Below are 19,868 nucleotides of genomic sequence, written 5' to 3'. Positions count from 1 at the left end.
TATAAGTATTCTACGCATGCTCAATGCTTTCGCGGGAAATTTCTAAAGATGTCGCAGAGCCATTTTCTAGTGATTTTCAAAGTTGTTGTCGGTGTTTTCGTGTAAGCTTTGCAAGTTGCTTTCTTGATTTACGGAGAAGATCACAAAAATGGCTAACTTCGATCCAGGACTCATGGACGAATATGATGACTTTGAACAGCAGTATGCTGACGAACTTGAACTTATGAATGAAATGGAGGAAGGTCGGTATTTTTCTACAACTTATATAAGTTATAAGCAGCTGAATTCTGCTGTCATTAAATCATAAGATGGTCATAATAACATAATGTGTAAACTCGTAGCAGCTGTATACTCAAAGAAGCCCACTTGTAGTTTTGGGGGCAACTTTGTGTGTATGGTTCAACTTAGAATACTGGACACTGAAATATATCAACACAGTACTACTACTAGCACAGTCTACAAATATGACATGAAAACATTTACCAAACTGTATATTGAGTTTACATTCCTTGTCTCCACACTTCAAATATTTATTTATAATTTATTTACTGTTTCCAATTTTTTGGTGTGTTGTACTATAGTTGGACTGATTATAAAACTTTGTTACAGAGAGTAACTAATACTAATATATCTTTATAGTTATACTCATAGTCTGGTTGCCAACTGTGATCTAAACCACAGGCTGGTCAAAGTCTCCTCGATTGACACAGAAAGTTGTTCATCTAATCAGTAACCATGAACCCCAGCTGTGATAGTGACAGTAACAGTGTATAAGTATCCTGAGCTGACAAATATACCATATTTGGACATTACATAAGTTCCCCAATAAACACTTACTTTATGAGGGACTGTGTTATTGGTTAGAATTTTGTGATTGATTACCAAAGACATGATGTTAATGACTGTGTGGATGGCTGTGGATGAATTTTAAATTGCATCTCATTCATCTCAGGACTTCTAGAGCATGTAGAGCAACAGTTTTGACTGTACTGTGAATGAAGGTATAAATCGTAATGATACAGTATAGGAACTAGTCTATACTCAACACACACTACAATTACTAATAGCAAAGTGTCCTGTGCAGTACATTGAAAGACTTTTACTTTTAGCGGAAAATAATTTTCTAAAAGAAAAGATGTTAGAATGATCATTCTATTTCACCAGAAAGCTATATTTAACATTTCTATACATTATTTTCATTGCAGATATTGATATCCCACCTCCAAGTGCTCCTTCTCTTTCTAAAAAGACACTGCATTTCACAACCCCAAAACATACAAATACAAAGCCATGTATGGAGGATTCACCACTGCCGGTGATGACAAGCTTAGAGTCACCTGACTTGGGGTCAGCGGTCAATGGAGTCATCAGTCCACCTGAGGTCAAAAATGATACGGCAACACTGAAAGCCAACGATGTTAGAAGACACAACAATCTTGGGGATACTCCTACTGGGATAAAACATTTTGAAGATCGGAAGTCTAGGAAACGTGATAAAGATGAAGGTTATGATCCACTATCTGACAGTGATGGTGAACTTGTCATTGATGCACCTTTACCATGTAAGTTAATGTATTCCAATTTTGTCATATGAAAATAAGGGCAGTTGTAGTCTTATGAAGTATACAATTAGGGCCAGATTGGATGAAAAACCAACATTGGCGTATGACATCAGAGGGTGCCAGCTGGAACATGGGAAAATGGTGTTGCGTCATGACGAGACCCTTATTCTGGTCAAAAGTTGAAATTTGGATTAAACTTTAGATGTGAGAAACAGTTGTCTGGCAGACCAGGCTATAGACTATCTTGATACAGTACAAAATAATGTGTAATCAATGTAATCCACTGATAACACTAATGCAAGAAACCTTGCCTGTACCCCATTAAAGGCCAGGGTTTCAATCCCAGGTTCTTGCTTTAGGGATATTTAGTGTCAGGATTACATAGGATTATCCTTTTGTTCAGAACCAAGTTTGTCTATATATAGTACTGTACAGCTCTGCCAGACAACTGTTCTCACGCCTAAATTTTAATCCTAATCTGAACTTTATTTCAGAACTAAATATTAATCCATATCCAAACTTGGCCTTTAGGTTTTATCAGAGTATATAATCCATGATGTTTTACGGTTCTAAAACTGACCTCTGTCCTTCACAGCACCTAGAAGAAAGAAACCCAGAATACGAGAAAAGAGAGAAAGAACACCGGAACCTCAGCCCCAAGACAATGATTTTGAGATTACACCACCACCTTCTCCAGATGCTGATGAGATATTGATGAGAAAAATACAACACTATAGAGCACCAAAAATTGACGAGTTCAATGTCATTGGGCAAGGAAGTGTAAATGTTGATTTGGTTGACAAGAAGTTGTCAAAGCATCAAAGTTGTCTGTTAACAAGGGAACCAAACTGTCCGTTTATGACGGTGACTGGCTATGATGGACAGAGACGCTACATCAGAATGAAAGAAGACATTGACACAATACGCAAGACAAAGGTAACAAGCTTGGATGTAATTACATCTATATAGTATATAATGATATTATTTTATTTCCAGTGGTTTTGCTGAGGTCTTGCAACCCCTGTAACAGAGAGGGGGAAATCCAGTAAAACTGGCATACATATTTATATAATTTTGGTTGGGAAATCAGGTAAAATGACAGGAAAACTCAAGTAGGTGTTACTCGTTGTGTTCATGGCTTTCCTCATTCTTGGGTAAAATGTGAAACGGCTTCAAGTCTCATGAAAGCAAGTTAAAAACTAAATTCTTCATGTTTTGGGTGGTTTTGAGATTTGATAAAAAGGGAAATTTTTTATTAAATTTTTTGTCAATATCAAAGACTACAATATCACAAGTGAGTTTAATTAGAAGTGAAAGTTAAATGATAATAATATTCAGATTTTGGTATTCATAAGCTGGGGAAAGAAATTTTGAATGTCGAAAATTGCCAATTGTATCTAATTTAATCAATACATGGTACAAATGTGGCAAATGTTATTCTCTAAGTTTCCTTATTTTTAAGGTATCATAGAATCAATTCCATCTCAATTTTATGTTTGACTACAATTTTTTTTTGTAATTTTTAATTTTAGAAGTGTCAGTACAAGGATGTACTTGGAGGTCAAAGTTCATTTCAACTTTTGTCAACACCAATCTATGATTTGAAGGAACAAGTAGAAGATGAGGTACGGTCAGATTATAAATTTTATCATGTTGCACTGAAAAAAATTATTGTTTATTTTAAATTGGAGTAAAAAAATTGGGAAAGAACTAATGCTGGCCACATGGGTACTTGATTAAATACCATTATTCTATGCAGAAGCCAAGTTATTGTCTTTGAACAGAAAATATGGATTATATACCCAGGTTGTTCTATGTTACAACAACCCTTGTCTACATGTTACTAGTTTTGTGGTGCTCAAAATATAGGTCAAAATGTTCCAAATCTCCATTATTTTTCCTAATATTTAATAAATTATAAATTATGTTTGAGGTGGTATAATTATATTATTTCCTAATATTTTTTTTATTGAACTTTAAAATACTCGTGACCTAAGAATTTGTCACTTACACATGTATTAGTTGCTAGATGAATAGTGACAAGGCCCCTTAAGTCACTCGTATTGTCCTTGGCTGAATGAAGAAAATATTGGAGAATAATATCTAAATATTCAAATTTTACATTTTTGGATTACTATTTACAACTGTTTGACATACCCAAATTTTAGTCAAATCCGACATTGTCCTTTAAACATATACATTGACCTATCAGTTTACAATATTTGTAGTGTGTGAGATGTTTTAGGTAGTTCACTCTGAAGTGTATCACTGGTACAGTACATGTACAACTTGACTTAAAGGAATCGATTTATACTATGCCATATTCCAGTTATCAGAAAAAAACAAAAGATTGTATAGTTTGGCCACTAGGAGTGCTGTTCAGAAACATATCTGTGATAGTTGAGATGTATACGGTATAGCGTTCCTTTAAAACATCTTTCATATCCATCTGTTAGAATAATAATTCTTTTCTTTTTTTTGGAAAAAATATTCATAAAAAAGATCAGTTTTTGTTTTTCTAAAATTTATTTTTTATTTATCTTGAATGTATATTTCTTGGCAGAGGAGGAAACAAGTTCTTGTTGAATCTGAAAGAATAAGTGCAACACTAACACGGTAAGAAAGAAAACATGCAATGCATTTCTTTTTGACATAAAATTACTAAAAGTTCAGAACACTTTAGAAATAGTGGGAAACCCAATTTGAGGACATTGCAAGAACTCAGTGTAATTAGTTTGTTGTGTTTGCTTGATAAGTTACAGTGGATACAATATCTTTGCTTATCCTGTCTTTCCCAACTTGTAGTTTTTTTATACAAGCAAATACTCTCCTCAGAAGAAAGAGGATGTATGTAGGTATTTGTACCCAGGTCATAGATGTGCTGATAGATGTGATGTAATCTGGTGAATCACACTGATTTCCATACCTTGTCGTACCATGATTTGGCGGGAACCAATAAAACACTCAGGAACACATTTCCATACCATAATATTGGTTGGAAACCCTGGTAAAAAAATGGGGAAACTTGTTTAGATTTTATCTACTTTACTTTGAGAGTCTGTTCAAAAAGTTACATACTAGATTCACAATTAAAGCAATTGAAAGAGTATACTTTTAAATTTGATATGAATTCTATAAATAATTTTGTAAACAATAGAAACACTTTATTTGGGTGTTATGGATTGTATAATTATATTAATCCATGGAAACACTTGACTTGGGTGTTATGGGTTGTATAATATATTGATCCATGGAAACACTTGACTTGGGTGTTATGGGTTGTATAATTTACATTAATCCATGGAAACACTTTATTTGGGTGTTATGGGTTGTATAATTTATATTAATCCATGGAAACACTTGACTTGGGTGTTATGGGTTGTATAATATATTGATCCATGGAAACACTTGACTTGGGTGTTATGGGTTGTATAATTTACATTAATCCATGGAAACACTTGACTTGGGTGTTATGGGTTGTATTATTTACATTAATCCATGGAAACACTTGACTTGGGTGTTATGGGTTGTATAATTTACGTTAATCTTTGTGTTATTTCCATAAAGGCAACTGGATGCTGTCTTTGAAGACACAGAAGAGAATGATAAAAATGAAAAAGAGAGTGAGAAAACAAAGAGTTCATTATGGGTGGAAAAATACACTCCCAGAAATTATACAGACTTGTTGAGTGACGATGGAACTAATAGAACTCTGCTACATTGGCTAAAACTATGGGATTATGTGGTGTTTGGCAAGGAATTAAAAATTACAACAAAAAACCAACAAGATCCAAAAAAGCAAAATAAGTTTAATAAAAAGTGGCAGCAACAAGAAGAAGTGATCGAGGTAAGTGTAATCAGCGATGATATTGTCAATGCTTATGCTGAGAGAGAGAATCAATGCATCAAGAATTGGTTTTCTGAAGATGCATGACATGAGACAGAGTCATTTAGTTGGTTACTTTTTGGCTTACTTTGATTTACTATACTGGCAGTCAATGTCTCTCTGTTTACTAAGATAGAAACAAACTAAAACTGTCATGACTACATGTTGCTATAAGCTATTGAATGAACGTTGCTTTAATGTGTGACATTTTTATGACTTCCATGATCGATGTAGAGTATATTTTTCTGGAATTTCCAGTGTTTACACTATGTTGATGACAGAGTGATCAGATATGCACAACGGAGGCACTATTATCATCCACTTGTGTAATCTACCATATTGAACAACAATGGTTTTAGTTTGTGTCTATTGCAGTAAAACCAAGACCTCCGTTGCTAGAATATATTAAAAGTTCATTGTCATCATGTAAAGATATGTCAACACGAGAGTGATTTTAAGTTTTTGTTATCTAACTTCTAAGACCAAATGGCACTATGACAAAATTACCTTTTACTTGTTAATGCAAGGTACAGTATAGGTAAAGAACTACTAGGCATGTTAATGTATTATTTGTATTTCCTACTATAATATCACCTTTGTGGTGATTACTGGATGATGTTCATTATACTGTGGCATTCTATCTCTTCATTTCAAGAATACAGTCACAATCATATTCAAAACCTGGTATAATAGTGATTGCTATACTATATAATACACAAGTCAAGTAGAACAAAAAAATGTGGAATTTGTATTGTGGACGTGGTCATTCTACGTCATGACAACGCACATCTGTTGTCATGACAATGCATGTCTACATCACTGGTTCTGCTGTGTTCAAAATATGAGTCAAAACATTCAAAATTACCATTACTTTCCCTGATTTTTCTTTGATATTATTGGCATTGGTATAATTATGTTATTCTCCAATATTTCTTCATTCAGTCGGAAAATACTCGTGACCTAAGGGTTTTGTCACTATTCATCTAGTGACTTGTAGTGACATAGACCCCTATGTTCACTTGTATTTTCCTTGGTTGAATAAAGAACAATATTGGGGAATAATATCTAGTTATTTATTTTATCATGTGGTGATATGTTTTGTTGTTTTCAGGATCTAGATATTCACAAAAGACCAGTCCATAAAGTGGCTTTGCTGTGTGGTCCACCAGGTCTTGGTAAGACTACCCTAGCACACATCATTGCTAAACACGCCGGATACAATGTAGTTGAAATGAATGCCAGGTAAGGGTATAACAGATTTCATTTGTACTAAACATAGTATATGTCTTTAATTTGTCAGAAATAACAAGTCTTTAAACTTTGCAGTTGTTTTGTTCAAAACAACTTAAAGGGGCAAAAGCTGAGTTGATACATTTTTGGGTGAGATATATGCTGCATGTTTAAAAGTGACTCGTAGTATTCTACTTACTGAAGCAAACATAATTATCACTTGTAATTGACTGAACTCAAACCTGGCAGTGTTGCAGCCAGCCTTTTGAAAGAGTGGGACATAGTGCCTCGAGACTTTTTTTTTCTGGGTCATCATAAATTTTCAAGGGACATAAAAAAAAGCGCCAATCATTGGCATTGTAGCACAACTGTACAGTTTAAAAAAAATATTTACCCACATTCTGATCTATGCTAGATATTTGCTGAATGATTATGCAGTTGCCCCTCTACTCCTGTTGTTATCTATGCAATATATGCGATCATTTGGCTGTTGCTATAGGTGTGGTCATGTTGCTAAACATATTTGCATACAATTTTAGCGTGGGTTGGGTCATCTATGACCCGTCACTTCCAAAATTGTGGGTCAGGTCCAAAAAATGTGTGTCAAATGACCCAAAAACCCCCTCTGGCTGCAACATTGACCTGGTATTAAGATATGACAAATAAACGATCCGATGACATAATTTTTGATACGTACCAAAATATGTCGAGGAATCCATACAGGGCAATCAACTGTCTTACAAAATTGGAAGACAATTGTGATGTCATAGGATGCATGCATTGACATTAATGTTATACGGTAATCGAGGTAAGTATTTTCTTGTGAGTAAAATGTTTATAAACTCAGCTTGCGTCACTTTAAAAGACTTGATGGGATGACATTTTGTCATTGCAGTGATGATAGAAGTCCTGATATATTCCGTACACGGATAGAAGCAGCTACACAGATGCAGTCGGTGTTAAGTGAAGACCACAAACCAAACTGTTTGATTATAGATGAAATAGATGGTGCTCCAGCAGTAAGTTCCCAGTTTTTAGCTCATCGATGAAATTGACAGAACTCCCATGATTGGTCTGCTATTTACACAGCTGATAAAAGTGTAAACTGATTAACCCTTTTCAGTGCGAGTTCTTGTAAAAGAGATAATGGCTGTTACAAGTGAAATATAGTTATTTTGGAATTGTAAATTGGAAATGAATGTGATGTTTCCATCTATACTACGGATCGTGATAACGCAAGGTCCATAGTAGACATATCGAAATGTAGCATTTATTTCCAATTTACCATTCTGCTCGTGCATCCTGTGGTATGTTCTGACGTTTGTTTAATAACAGATTCTGCATTCTCCATATTTATCATAATGATAATTATGTAATAATGATAAATCAACAACTTTTGATAATAAATTAACTCTATGATACTATTTCAGCCTGCAATCAATGTTTTGTTGTCACTTCTCAAGAAGAGAGACACTGGCAGTGACCGTCCTTCCATACCTGGTGCACCAAGTAAAAAGAAAAAGAAAGACCAGTTCATGTTACTCAGACCAATCATTTGTATTTGCAATGATCAGTAAGTCTTTTGACCTTTGACCTAGCAATCTAACCTTTGACCCAACTGTCGGCCGAATCTGTAACAGTGCAAAGCAAGTATATAGTCGGTGACTAAAGTGTTACCATGGATACTGTCATAAGCATTGTCTACATCTCACTGGGAGATAGAGTGTAAAGTGATGATGTCATAAGCATTTTGTCTACATCTCACTGGGAGATAGATTTAAAGTTGTGATGGCATTCAGCCTCCAACTAAACTAATAATTAAAGACCTACTCTGCATATAAATTGGGAGTTGGATTCAGATGATACTCATTATGCTAGATGACTTCAACCATGTAACACGCTCACAGAGCACAAAGAGAGTGCTTACGAAACTGCAGTTTTAGAGAGTATTACAGAGTTTTTATCTCCTAATGTTGGACTATACGGTAAATGAAACTACAGGAAAGAAGTCCATCATTGTATTTTTGTGAAATTAGTTGCCTTTTGGAGACTGTATTCATGAAAATGTTGGTTTGATACACCTTGGAAATGTCAAGACACTGTCCAAATAAAATGAAACCATGGTATTGTATACTTGGTATTAAATGAGTGTGGCACTGGTACTTGTACTAGTATTCAGGTGTTACTGATTTAATCTATTTTCAATTTACATGTACATCTTTGCGTATACTGTGACCTTTCCTTTTTTACCATTGTAGATATGTTCCATCACTGCGTCAACTTAGACAGCAAGCGGTTGTTTTACACTTTCCACCAACCATGTCAACAAGATTAGCATCCCGACTATATGAAGTAGGTTTCATTTGATATCAAACTTTGCTGTGAAACGTTAAATAATCACAATCATAATATCAACAAGTATTTATAAAGGTATATAATTCAGATTACCTGGAACAACTGTTGATAGACATACTTGACTACCAATGATATAATTCTTACTTAATTAGCATATATCTATAATTCAGATTACCTGGAACAACTGTTGATAGACAGACCCGACGACCTATGCTAGTAGTGTTAACATTCTTACTTAATTAGCATATATGTATAATTCAGATTACCAGAAACAATTGTTGATAGACAGACTTGACTACCAATGATATAATTCTTACTTAATTAGCATATATGTATAATTCAGATTATGATAGTAGTGTTCTTACTTAATTAGCATATATGTATAATTCAGATTACCAGGAACAACTGTTGATAGACAGACCCGACTACCAATGATAACACTGTGTCAAAATTCTTATCTAATTAACATTTATTTATAATTCAGATTGCCAGAAACAACCGTTTGCAGACAGACCAAACTACAATGTTAGCTCTGTGCCAGAAGGCAGAAAATGATATCAGGTCATGTATAAATACATTACAGGTAGGTCTTTTGGTTCATCACATACAGAAGCCCCCCCCCCCCCCCCCCCCCCCCCAATATACACTCCCTATAAAAGAAAAAAACCAAGAAAACAAAACAAAAGACACCCCCCCTCCCCCCATACAAAAGAAGCGGGAAATATGGTATTGTTCCATTCACTAGTACATGAATCAATGAATCAACTGCTGTTTTAAACAATCCTGTCATTGAGTACTAACATTTTAACCACCACACAACAGAATTTGATAAGCTGAGAGCTATTGACTGCAAACAGTCAATCTTTTTTAGTCCCAAATGAAGTGGTTGGCTGCCATATTTGTCATAAAAATTATGTTAAGTTATTGAACTAATATTTTGCAAAGTGTAAATGGTTGTTGCAGACAGATACAGTAAACAAAATACCTAGTTGTGTCCGTATAGTTTGTAAGTGGTCGCTATAGATAGTTACAGTAAACAAAATGTCTGTGTTTGTGTCTGTACAGTATTTTGTAAGTGGTCGCTACAGATAGATACAGTAAACAAAATGTCTGTGTTTGTGTTCATACAGTTTGTAAGTGGTCGTTACAAGCAACTTACTTTGCAATTAATTCATTCTCTGAGTATTGGTCAGAAGGACCAGCACAAAGGATTATTTACAGTATGGCAGGAATTGTTTCAGCTTCCCAAACCAAAGAGGTATGTTTTTATTTCAAGTATCCATATAGATGAGACATGGGTATTAATTTTGCTTGTCCTTCTTCCTGAATTTTCTGGAGAACTCTAGAAAGAAGGGCCATTAGAGGAAAGGCCTGACACTGAGTGCATTGACTGCTGAACTACCCCTCATGTGTATTAAACGAAATAGAAGTTGGATTTTAATTGATAAAACAACGTCACCTATATTTTCTGCATGAAAGACAATGTGAAACAACATAAACTAAGTCTGTTTTTTTTTTCAAATCATTAAACTGCAAAAATTAAAAGATGTGTGAAATGTTTGCTATTGTATGTACAGAAAACACTTTGTAAATGTACTGGGTAAATACAAGTAATCAAGTAATCATCAGATCACTATGATATGTCAAGTCTGAACATCTGTTTTTCAACTCACTATGATATGTCCAGTCTGAACATCTGTTTTTCTACTCACTCACTCACTCATGTATTTATGAATGATAGTTACTATACATCCACCATTTGTGCTGAAGCTCAGGAATCATATGATGTAGATACTTTATTGTCAGATGTCAGCATAATGGTATTTGACCTTAGACCTTTAGGGTCAAAATTGGCAGGACAAAACTTCATTTCATCCATTAGTCACACAAAAATAATGCAATGGGGCAGGGTTCCTATGCAGGCTTGTTCATTTTAGGGAATTTTTTGTTTATATTTGTTGACTTCCATAAAGTTGACTTATTAATTTCTGACTTTTCTTGTCTTGTCTTGTCTTGTCTTGTCTTGTCTTGTCTTGTCTTGTCTTGTCTTGTCTGGACATTCCTCATTCAGGAAACGATACCATAATCCACATGAAACAGGTGAAAATGGGAACAATCCAGGTGTAGAAGTTGATGAGACCAGGGAAAACACACTGTTAGCTCGGTTTAATAAAATACTCCAGTCTGTCACGTCAAATGGAGAGTATGGAAAACTTACACAAGGTAAAATCTTTGTCTACAGAATTTACATATATACTATCACTTTCCTGTACTAGACAGTAGTTTGCAAATCTTTTAGCAGGTTACCCAGGGATGTAGATAAAAGGTGGTGTTAGGGGGCTGAAATAACTGGCTACTCCACAATTTATTGCTGACTACTGTGTTTAAAAATTCTTTGCTTCAGCTATTCTGTACAATGTATCCATTGCATTGCAGACTCATCGGTCTTGTAGGTGTTACAAGCTACATTTCCAATATTACCTAGTACTTTTAAAATTATCTACTGTGATCCATGTTTCATTGCCACAACATTGAACTTCTAGAGTGCATCTCATCATTGCATTTAGAATCATCCTTTTCATATTGTCAAACTCGTACTCGGCTGTTTCCTTTCAGACCTGGTTTTATCTACTTTTATTACTTCAGACTACAGCTGCCATTTTTTAATGGCGTGCATCATTATATTTATTGGTAATTTATATAGTATCGTTTCTCAAAATGCGAACCAACGCAATAATGAACATGAACTTGTCAACTCACCTTAGGAGTACCATACAAGTCAATAACTTATCACTGTTTTCTTTTTTATAGGAATCTTTGATAATTTCCTAACTGTCAAGTTTAAGGATCCTTACTTTGAAGCAGTAGGTATCATGTTATGCTGATCAGTCCTTGTCAGTGTGTGTGTGTGTGCGTGTGTGTGTGTGTGTTTGTGTGTGTGTATGTGTATGTGTGTGTGTGTGTGTTTGTGTGTGTGTGTGTATGTATGTATGTGTGTGTATGTGTGTGTGTGTCAGCATATGTGTAAGTTCTTTTTATATGTGTGTATTTTTGTGACTTGTGAAAGTTTTATCAATATTTAATGCTTTTTCAAATGGCAAATCTCGTTTAATGAACACAAAAACTTGCAAGAGTTGCTATAATGGTGAGATATTGAAATTGAATAGGACTCGGATTGAATGTGTCTATAATATTCATTCAATTGTATCAATGTGACCTAAATTTTTCAACTTTTACGATTTGTAAGTGTTTTGAGCACAAATATGCATTAAGTGTATTTCAATTGTAGACAAAAACAATGAAAAAATTGGCTTATTTTGCTGGACAACAGAATTTGTAGCACGGCTAGGATTTGCCTGCTGTCAATAGTTTTGGACTTGAATACATTCTTATCGAGACAGCTACCAACAAATTAATTCTACATCACGAGAGATAACCACTAATTGATGCCAAACTGTTTGATTTATGTATTTTGACTCAGAAGTCATACTTTCAATATTTCTTATTTCTATCCTGTAGGTTGTCCTTGCCCATGACTGGTTAGCATTTACAGATATTTTAAATCAAGAAATTCTACACAGACAAAATTACATATTGATGCGATACATACCCTACATGCCAGTAGTCTTCCATATGTTATTTGCATCTACATCTTATCCTAAAATTCAGTATCCTAACGTACAGTACGAGGTAAGTTGGAAAGTGTTTGGATATCTCAGTCAGAATCGGCTGTTCTGTGGCTGGTATAACCATGGAAACCGATGGTTCATTATCTAAGATAGACACAAACTACAACTATTTGTGATATGTTGATATAAGCTATATAATGGACATTACTCTAATTATACTCATGGTAGGGTGGTATTTTTGATGATTCATGATCTTTACAGTGTTCATTTTTCAGACTTCCATTGTTTACGCTATCTTGATACTGGGTGATTAGATTTGCAAACTAGATGGAGGCACTGCTATGGCCCACTTGTGTATAATCTCCATATTGAACAACAATAGTTCAGATTTGTGTGTATCGTAGCTGATGACCGCTAAGTCAAGTTACTGTCAATCCAATCACCTTTCAAGAAATGTGTTTATGTAATACATTATAACATTCACTATTTTTAGCCCCAAATGATGCGATACTACAATGGGTTCTGTCTGTCTGTGCGTCTGTCCATTGGCACCTGTATCTGTGACATGTACAGGCCAATTTACAGTGACATACCATACTGGGCAAATGGTTGTATTTTTGTTTCGTGACCTCTTCAAATTTGAATGAATAGTTGCCATATTTGTCATAAAAATCCACTATTTTGTACTATAGTTTTGGAACTGTTCAAGTGACTCAGTTCAAGTGTCTACCCCCATGTTATCAGATAAGATCTATTTGCCAGGGTATACTGCAGTGAAAGTATGCTGGTTTTCTATGTAACCTGTGAGATTTCTTTCATTTGTTTCAGAACACATTGAAAATGAACAAGACAACAAATCTGTTGACATCACTGCTAAGTGGCGTGTCAGCTAAGACAAAGAGAAATGTGAACATACAAACAGCAGTACAAGAACTATTGCCATTCCTGGTGGAAATTGTACAGCCAAACCTGAGACCGGTAAGTCATACAGACATGTGGCATGTTATATTGTAGATGTCCTAGGTTTTTATGTCCAGGATTTTCATTAAGTTTTAGAGTAGGGTGTTAACCAGCTGTGGAGCAGCAATCAAACAACTCTTGTCCATAGATTGTTGAAAAATCACCAATAATATTACTTAATTCTCTGAGTTGCACAAATAATAAGGAATCTGAATTGTAATATTTCAAGAAGAATCTGATTCTTGTTTGAAAATCAGTGTAGCTCAAAACACCCAAAACTTTGCCATGTGAAAACTTGTACCAAGTCCTTTTGAAATAATCAAAGACATCAGGTTATTTATCATTGTGCTTTCAAGAATGGTCACCCGTTGTTTTTATTTCTTGATTTTAATCGAGATTCGGTTAGAGTTTTTATGATCTGGTACTAGCATAAAAATAAAATAATCTTGGGTTAAATTCTTGACTGGTATGGCAGAACTCCATGATGTGTGAGTCCAAGGGTGGCATACTTTGGGGTATTTAATGATTGCTGGTGGTGTTCTGGTTAGCCGAACTATGTATTCGACAACACCAAAGCCCTCATGCACCCTGGCGTATCCACACTGGTACTCATGCAGCATGGGGTTCTGATACTATTACGATTGTTAATCCTAAGCAGCAAATTTCATAAAAATTGTACTGTACTATCATATGATTTCATGTTCAAGGAACAAGTATGCCCACATTTGCATATCATTTGCATACAGGTATGAAATGATGTCTTCAGCATTACACTGCAGTGTAAATACCAGTAGTATGTTTGTGTGCAGTGATACAAGTAATGACTTGTACATAATCACAATCTAATAGTAGTAGTATGTCATCATAGAATCTGGCCCAAAATAAGTCAACTTGCCATTCATACTGATCGTTATGGTTACTGTGTCTGTTTGTCTCAATCTTTCCTGGTTCTCTGGGCCATGATATGCTTTGATTTGACTCACCTTATATTATTTCTTTCCTCAATCAGGTTAACACTCAGTTGTTCAGTGGTAAAGAGAAAGATCAGCTTTGTAATTTGATTCAAACCATGATAGCATATAATTTAACTTATCGTCAAGAAAGAAGCCCAGAAGGACAATATAATTATATTCTTGAACCGTAAGTGTTATTATAAACTAGTATTTGTGCCCTTTTACTACGTGGGAACATCAGTTTTAGATTATATGAGAAGGAAAATCATTATAGTCTCTAATTTAGGCTCGGAGATTCGCAACTTATGGCTATGGCTGTGTGTGTGTGTGTGTGTGCGTGCATGCATGCGTGCGTGCATGCATGTGTTAGTGTGTGTATGCGCATATGCATATCTGTTGCATGAGTTGGTGTGTGTGTCTGTTGCACATATGTATGTGTGTTCCCATGTCGGTTAATGTGTAACGTGTGTAACTTATGTGAGTGTTTGTATGTGTGGTGTGTGTGTGTGTGTGTGTGTGTGTGTGTGTGTGTGTGTGTGTGTGTGTGTATGTGTGTGTAACTTGTGTGAGTGTTTATATGTGTGTGGTGAGTGTGTGTGTGTGTGTGTGAAAATTGTGAGTGTTTATATGTGTGTGTGGTGAGTGTTTACATGTGTGTGTGTGGAGAGTTTATATATGTGTGTGTGTGTGTGGTGTGTGTTTATATGTGTGTGGTGAGTGTTTATATGTGTTTGTCAATGATAAAGTATTGCAACATTTAGTTTTTGTATATTACTAGTTCGTTCTTTCCTGATTGAATAGTTTTGCAATATGTTGGTTGTCTTTTTCAGAAACGTAGAAGAAGTCATCAAATTCAGTGGAACAGCTACAAAGAAACAAATGACATATGCTACAAAACAGTTGGTAGCAAGGGAGGTAAGACTTGTACTTTAAAATGTACATATTGCAAAATCCAATAATATCATTACCAGCTGTGTTGCCGTGTCATACTGTTAGCTGTTGCCCTACCTCATAGCCCTGGAAAACCAACTAGCTTGTGTTTAGAACCATTTGAACTGATTCAGAAAGCCACATCCCTAAAGTCATTATCAAACCCTTGTATGTTAAATTAACTGTAACATAATTACATATATAAAGGTTATGTTTACCACAAGCAGGAAATGTTACCGTGCCCAAATATTTCGTCTAGACTCGATTTACCTCTTCAGTGGACTGGATATTTTTGCCAGGTGTTAATGGCATGGCATGATTATTGACCAATGCTTTGGAATTGAAGATATTCAGTCCACTGAAGTCAATCAAGTCTAGACAAATTATTTGGACAAGGTAACATTTCCTGCTTGTGGTAAAAATAACCTTTATATATATATATCATGAAACCAAGCTGATGAATCTCTTTGGATGTATGCATAATTACATGTAAATTATCATGTGTACACTTGACATGCAGAATGACGATGCTTAATGTGTTAACTCCTGTGTTCATCTCTGCTGGGCATGTTCATTTACATAATGACTTCATTTGAATAATGTTATGTTTTATTATATATAAATCATGTTATTGGGTGTACATTTACATAATGACTTCATTTGAATAACGTCATGGTTGTAATCAGGTTATTGGGTGTACATTTACATAATGACTTCATTTGAATAACGTCATGGTTGTAATCAGGTTTATAATGGGTGTACATTTACATAATGACTTCATTTGAATAATGTCATAGTTGTAATCAGGGTATTGGGTGTACATTTACACAATGACTTCATTTGAATAACATGGTTGTAATCAGGTTATTGGGTGTACATTTTAAAATTGTTAATACCAACTTGTTCACAGTTCTGAAAACAAGCATTAGCTTCAAGAGCTAGGAGTTACGATGACAGCTATCGATGTAACACAACAGCACAGTAAACAGGTTGTATTTTAGTTTGAAGTAATGCAAAATCTGATGTCTTTACACACTTTTAGTAAATCATAATCTCTCACCATAATTATATTATATTGATGCAAATAACTTGTGTTACTTATAACAGATTGAATTGGAGAAGTTGAGACGAAGTGAAGCTACTTTTGCTGAGAAGAATGAAAAGAAGTATGTATCATAAAGAATTGAAGTGACAGTCTTCACATCTGTTGATTTTCTTGTTTGTTAACATACTAAGTGCCTCAGAAATAACGATTTTAAACTTCACTGTTATCAGGAAATTCAAACCCATTCTCAGTTAGGAGTTTGAATAATTAGCAGTCACCGTACAAATGTTTAAAATAGAGATCACAGTGATATCAAAATTAGGCCATTTTGTTATCCAACATGGCTGCCGATTACTGTGTTAAATCTGTAGTAAACTAGAAAAGTGTCTATTTCCTTGAAGACAACACTCACTGTGAACCCCATAAAGGACCAGGAACAAACTTTTATTTGGCAAAGTTTGGAGAGAATTTAAGAATTGAAATGATTTTTCTTGGAAATTGGCCCCGAGGCGGGGTCTACCTTGATGGGGAGCACTGTACATTTTATGGAACAAAGACTTGTATTATCAAACTTCACTCCCCATCAAATTGCTAAGTTTCCAACATAATATGCTTGAGGTGACATTTCAGCATACTATGTACAAAGTTCACTTTAAAAGATACATATCCACCCATATATCACCAAGCTGGTCTCTTTGAACACCAAATTATTTATCAACAGGATTTGTGTTCGCAAATGGTAAAATTGACTGAAAATTTAGCCAGCTAGCCTTTCATCTTTCACAGCACCAAATCACAAGAACACAAATTCCAAATTAATTTTTTTTTTGACCCACCACATATTGGCATATTGACTTGATGTTAACATTTTTTGATTAGAGTATAAACGAAATGTCAAAATATGTGAAAAAAACTGACTTGTCACATTTTAATACACATTATGCATGGTACTTCTAACTTTGGTATATACTTTGGTCTTTTTGTTCTGAAAGATACAAGTGTAGAAGTGTAATTACCAACTTTTTATACCATGCACAAGCCAAGCTATTGTCCTTGAACAGAAAATATGGATTATATACCCTGGTGTTCTAGATCATGACAGCGCACCCATGTGTAAGTCACTGGTTCTGTGGTTGTCAAAATATGTGTCAAAATGTTCCAAATTGCCATTAATTTCCCACTTTTTCATAAATTATGCTTGAGGGGTTTGCCACTATAAGTTGTGTGACTCATAGTGACAAGGCCCCTTAGGTCACTTGCATTTTCCTTGGTTGAACGAAGAAAAATGTTGGGGAATATTATCCAATTATCCTGTCTAGACATAAGTGTTGAAATTTGCTATTTTTGTTCATCAAAGGTCAAATGGAAAGGTAGAACCTACTAAAAAAGTGCAAGATGGTGGTAAATCCAAACCTACCCCTTCTGTTCCACCTCACAATGATGGTAAATCCAAACCTACGCCTGCAGTTCCACCTCACAATGATGGCAAATCCAAACCTACGCCTGCTGTTCCACCTCACAATGATGGCAAATCCAAACCTACGCCTGCAGTTCCACGCCACAAACAACAACTTGAGGCTAAAAAGATTCAACAAGTTGAGGAGATTAAGGTAAGAACATTTTTTTGTAGCATAGGATTTGATTAAGTGGCATCTTTATTTGTAAGGGATGGAGTGCAATTATATTTTCATTGCTTTATATTTGTCAATGATATCCACAAACGTTTATTTGATTGCAGCCAAGTCGTGACTTCTTTGGAAGAATCATCAAAAGAACTCCACCAAGTAAACAGAATGGTAAGTTAAACATTGTCCTATTTTGTGTAGTATAAACATGTTATCATAACAGTCATACACATTCTGTCAAAAAAATACCTAGGACCTAAGCTAGGCAGGGTAATCACTGTGTTTTTTTCTAAACCAAAGAATATATGCCCACCTTGCAATACAAAAACAACTTCACTAAGGATAGATGTACATTACCAAAATCAGGAAAGTAATATTAATACTAATAATAAATATACTAATGTTAGTTTTTATATCGTGCTTCCCCAGACTATGTTCAAAGCTCTTCACAATTTCAGCTCTACAGTGACACAACAGCCTTTTATACTTCCTTAACTCTCTTGGGAGCACACAGTCCATTACAGCCATTATTGCTTACCATGGCAACTATATGTGTGTCATGCAAACTAGCTGTTACTATTGGCCATGTCAAATCTGTCACCATGGCAACTATGTCATGCAAGCTAGTTGTGACTATCGACTATGTCAAATCTGTCACCTTGGCAACTATATATGTCATGCAAACCAGTTGCCATTGGCCATGTCAAATCTGTCACCATGGCAACTATATGTGTGTCACGCAAACTAGCTGTTGCTATCGGCTATGTCAAATCTGTCACCTTGGCAACTATATGTGTCATGCAAACCAGTTGCCATTGGCCATGTCAAATCTGTCACCATGGCAACTATGTGTCTTGCAAACTAGTCACTATCGGCCATGTCAAATCTGTCACCTTGGCACTGTTATGCAAACTAGTTGTGACTATTGGCTATGTCAAATCTGTCACCCTGGCAACTGTGTCTTGTAAACTAGTTGTTATCTGCATTTACACCCGCTGAAGCAAGTATATTTAAAACATAGCTTGACTCTTTATTCTGTCTTTTCAATTAGATTCACAGCAAACAGAAGGAGACTCTCAGCAAGCCATATCAGATTTGGGTAACAATGGATTATGGTACAAGTTCAATGAAGGTTTTACCAATGCTATCAGACGACAAGTGCACATCCAAGATTTACTATGAAGGTTTTACCAATGCTATCAGATGACAAGTGCACATCCAAGATTTACTGTGAAGGTTTTACCAATGCTATCAGGCGACAAGTACACATCCAAGATTTACTGTGAGAGAAGCCACGCATTATTAATACTTGTCTCCTGTGACTTGGCCAGTCTAAGTTGGAACTGAGTCACACTGTCCATTACACTTCTACAGATATTTACAGTCTGAGATTAAAATCCATACTTATCTTTGATAATGGCTGAAAGAAGTACCATTATAACCCTGTGAAGTGAAGTATGGGATAGAAAGTGACCACATCTTACATTCAAATACATTTTGTATAATGTATATTTTGTCAGATCTAACGTGTTTTGACACATTACACATACTACCAAACCAGAGAGCGTTTCAAATAGGCAACAATGATTTTTACGTCTCACACAGTGTTTTTTTGTTATGAATTACACAAACAAAATACAGGCACTGATAATGCACATACACATGAAATGTTACATTTTATACTAAACACATG

The 19,868-nt window shown here is 35.1% G+C and overlaps 1 protein-coding gene across 1 annotated transcript; it reads left to right on the top strand.

Annotated features, from left to right (window-relative positions):
• The first annotated feature begins 148 nt into the window (after window positions 1-148).
• Window positions 149-19,357, top strand: LOC144435527 (chromosome transmission fidelity protein 18 homolog). Its single transcript, XM_078124118.1, has 22 exons — window positions 149-242; window positions 1,206-1,562; window positions 2,158-2,498; window positions 3,095-3,214; window positions 4,126-4,178; window positions 5,130-5,409; window positions 6,560-6,690; window positions 7,574-7,697; window positions 8,109-8,251; window positions 8,937-9,030; window positions 9,518-9,616; window positions 10,164-10,291; window positions 11,105-11,256; window positions 11,845-11,897; window positions 12,553-12,723; window positions 13,491-13,640; window positions 14,632-14,762; window positions 15,406-15,490; window positions 16,613-16,671; window positions 17,908-18,160; window positions 18,289-18,346; window positions 19,227-19,357. Exons 1-22 carry the CDS (start codon window positions 149-151, stop codon window positions 19,355-19,357), a joined length of 3,207 nt encoding a protein of 1,068 aa, XP_077980244.1.
• Window positions 19,358-19,868: the final 511 nt, after the last annotated feature.

Source organism: Glandiceps talaboti, chromosome 5 (genome assembly GCF_964340395.1).
Source record: "Glandiceps talaboti chromosome 5, keGlaTala1.1, whole genome shotgun sequence".
Classification (NCBI taxonomy): Eukaryota; Metazoa; Hemichordata; class Enteropneusta; family Spengelidae; genus Glandiceps; species Glandiceps talaboti.
Note: the sequence above shows the minus strand (reverse complement) of the source record. Positions and strands in the feature narration are given on the sequence as shown.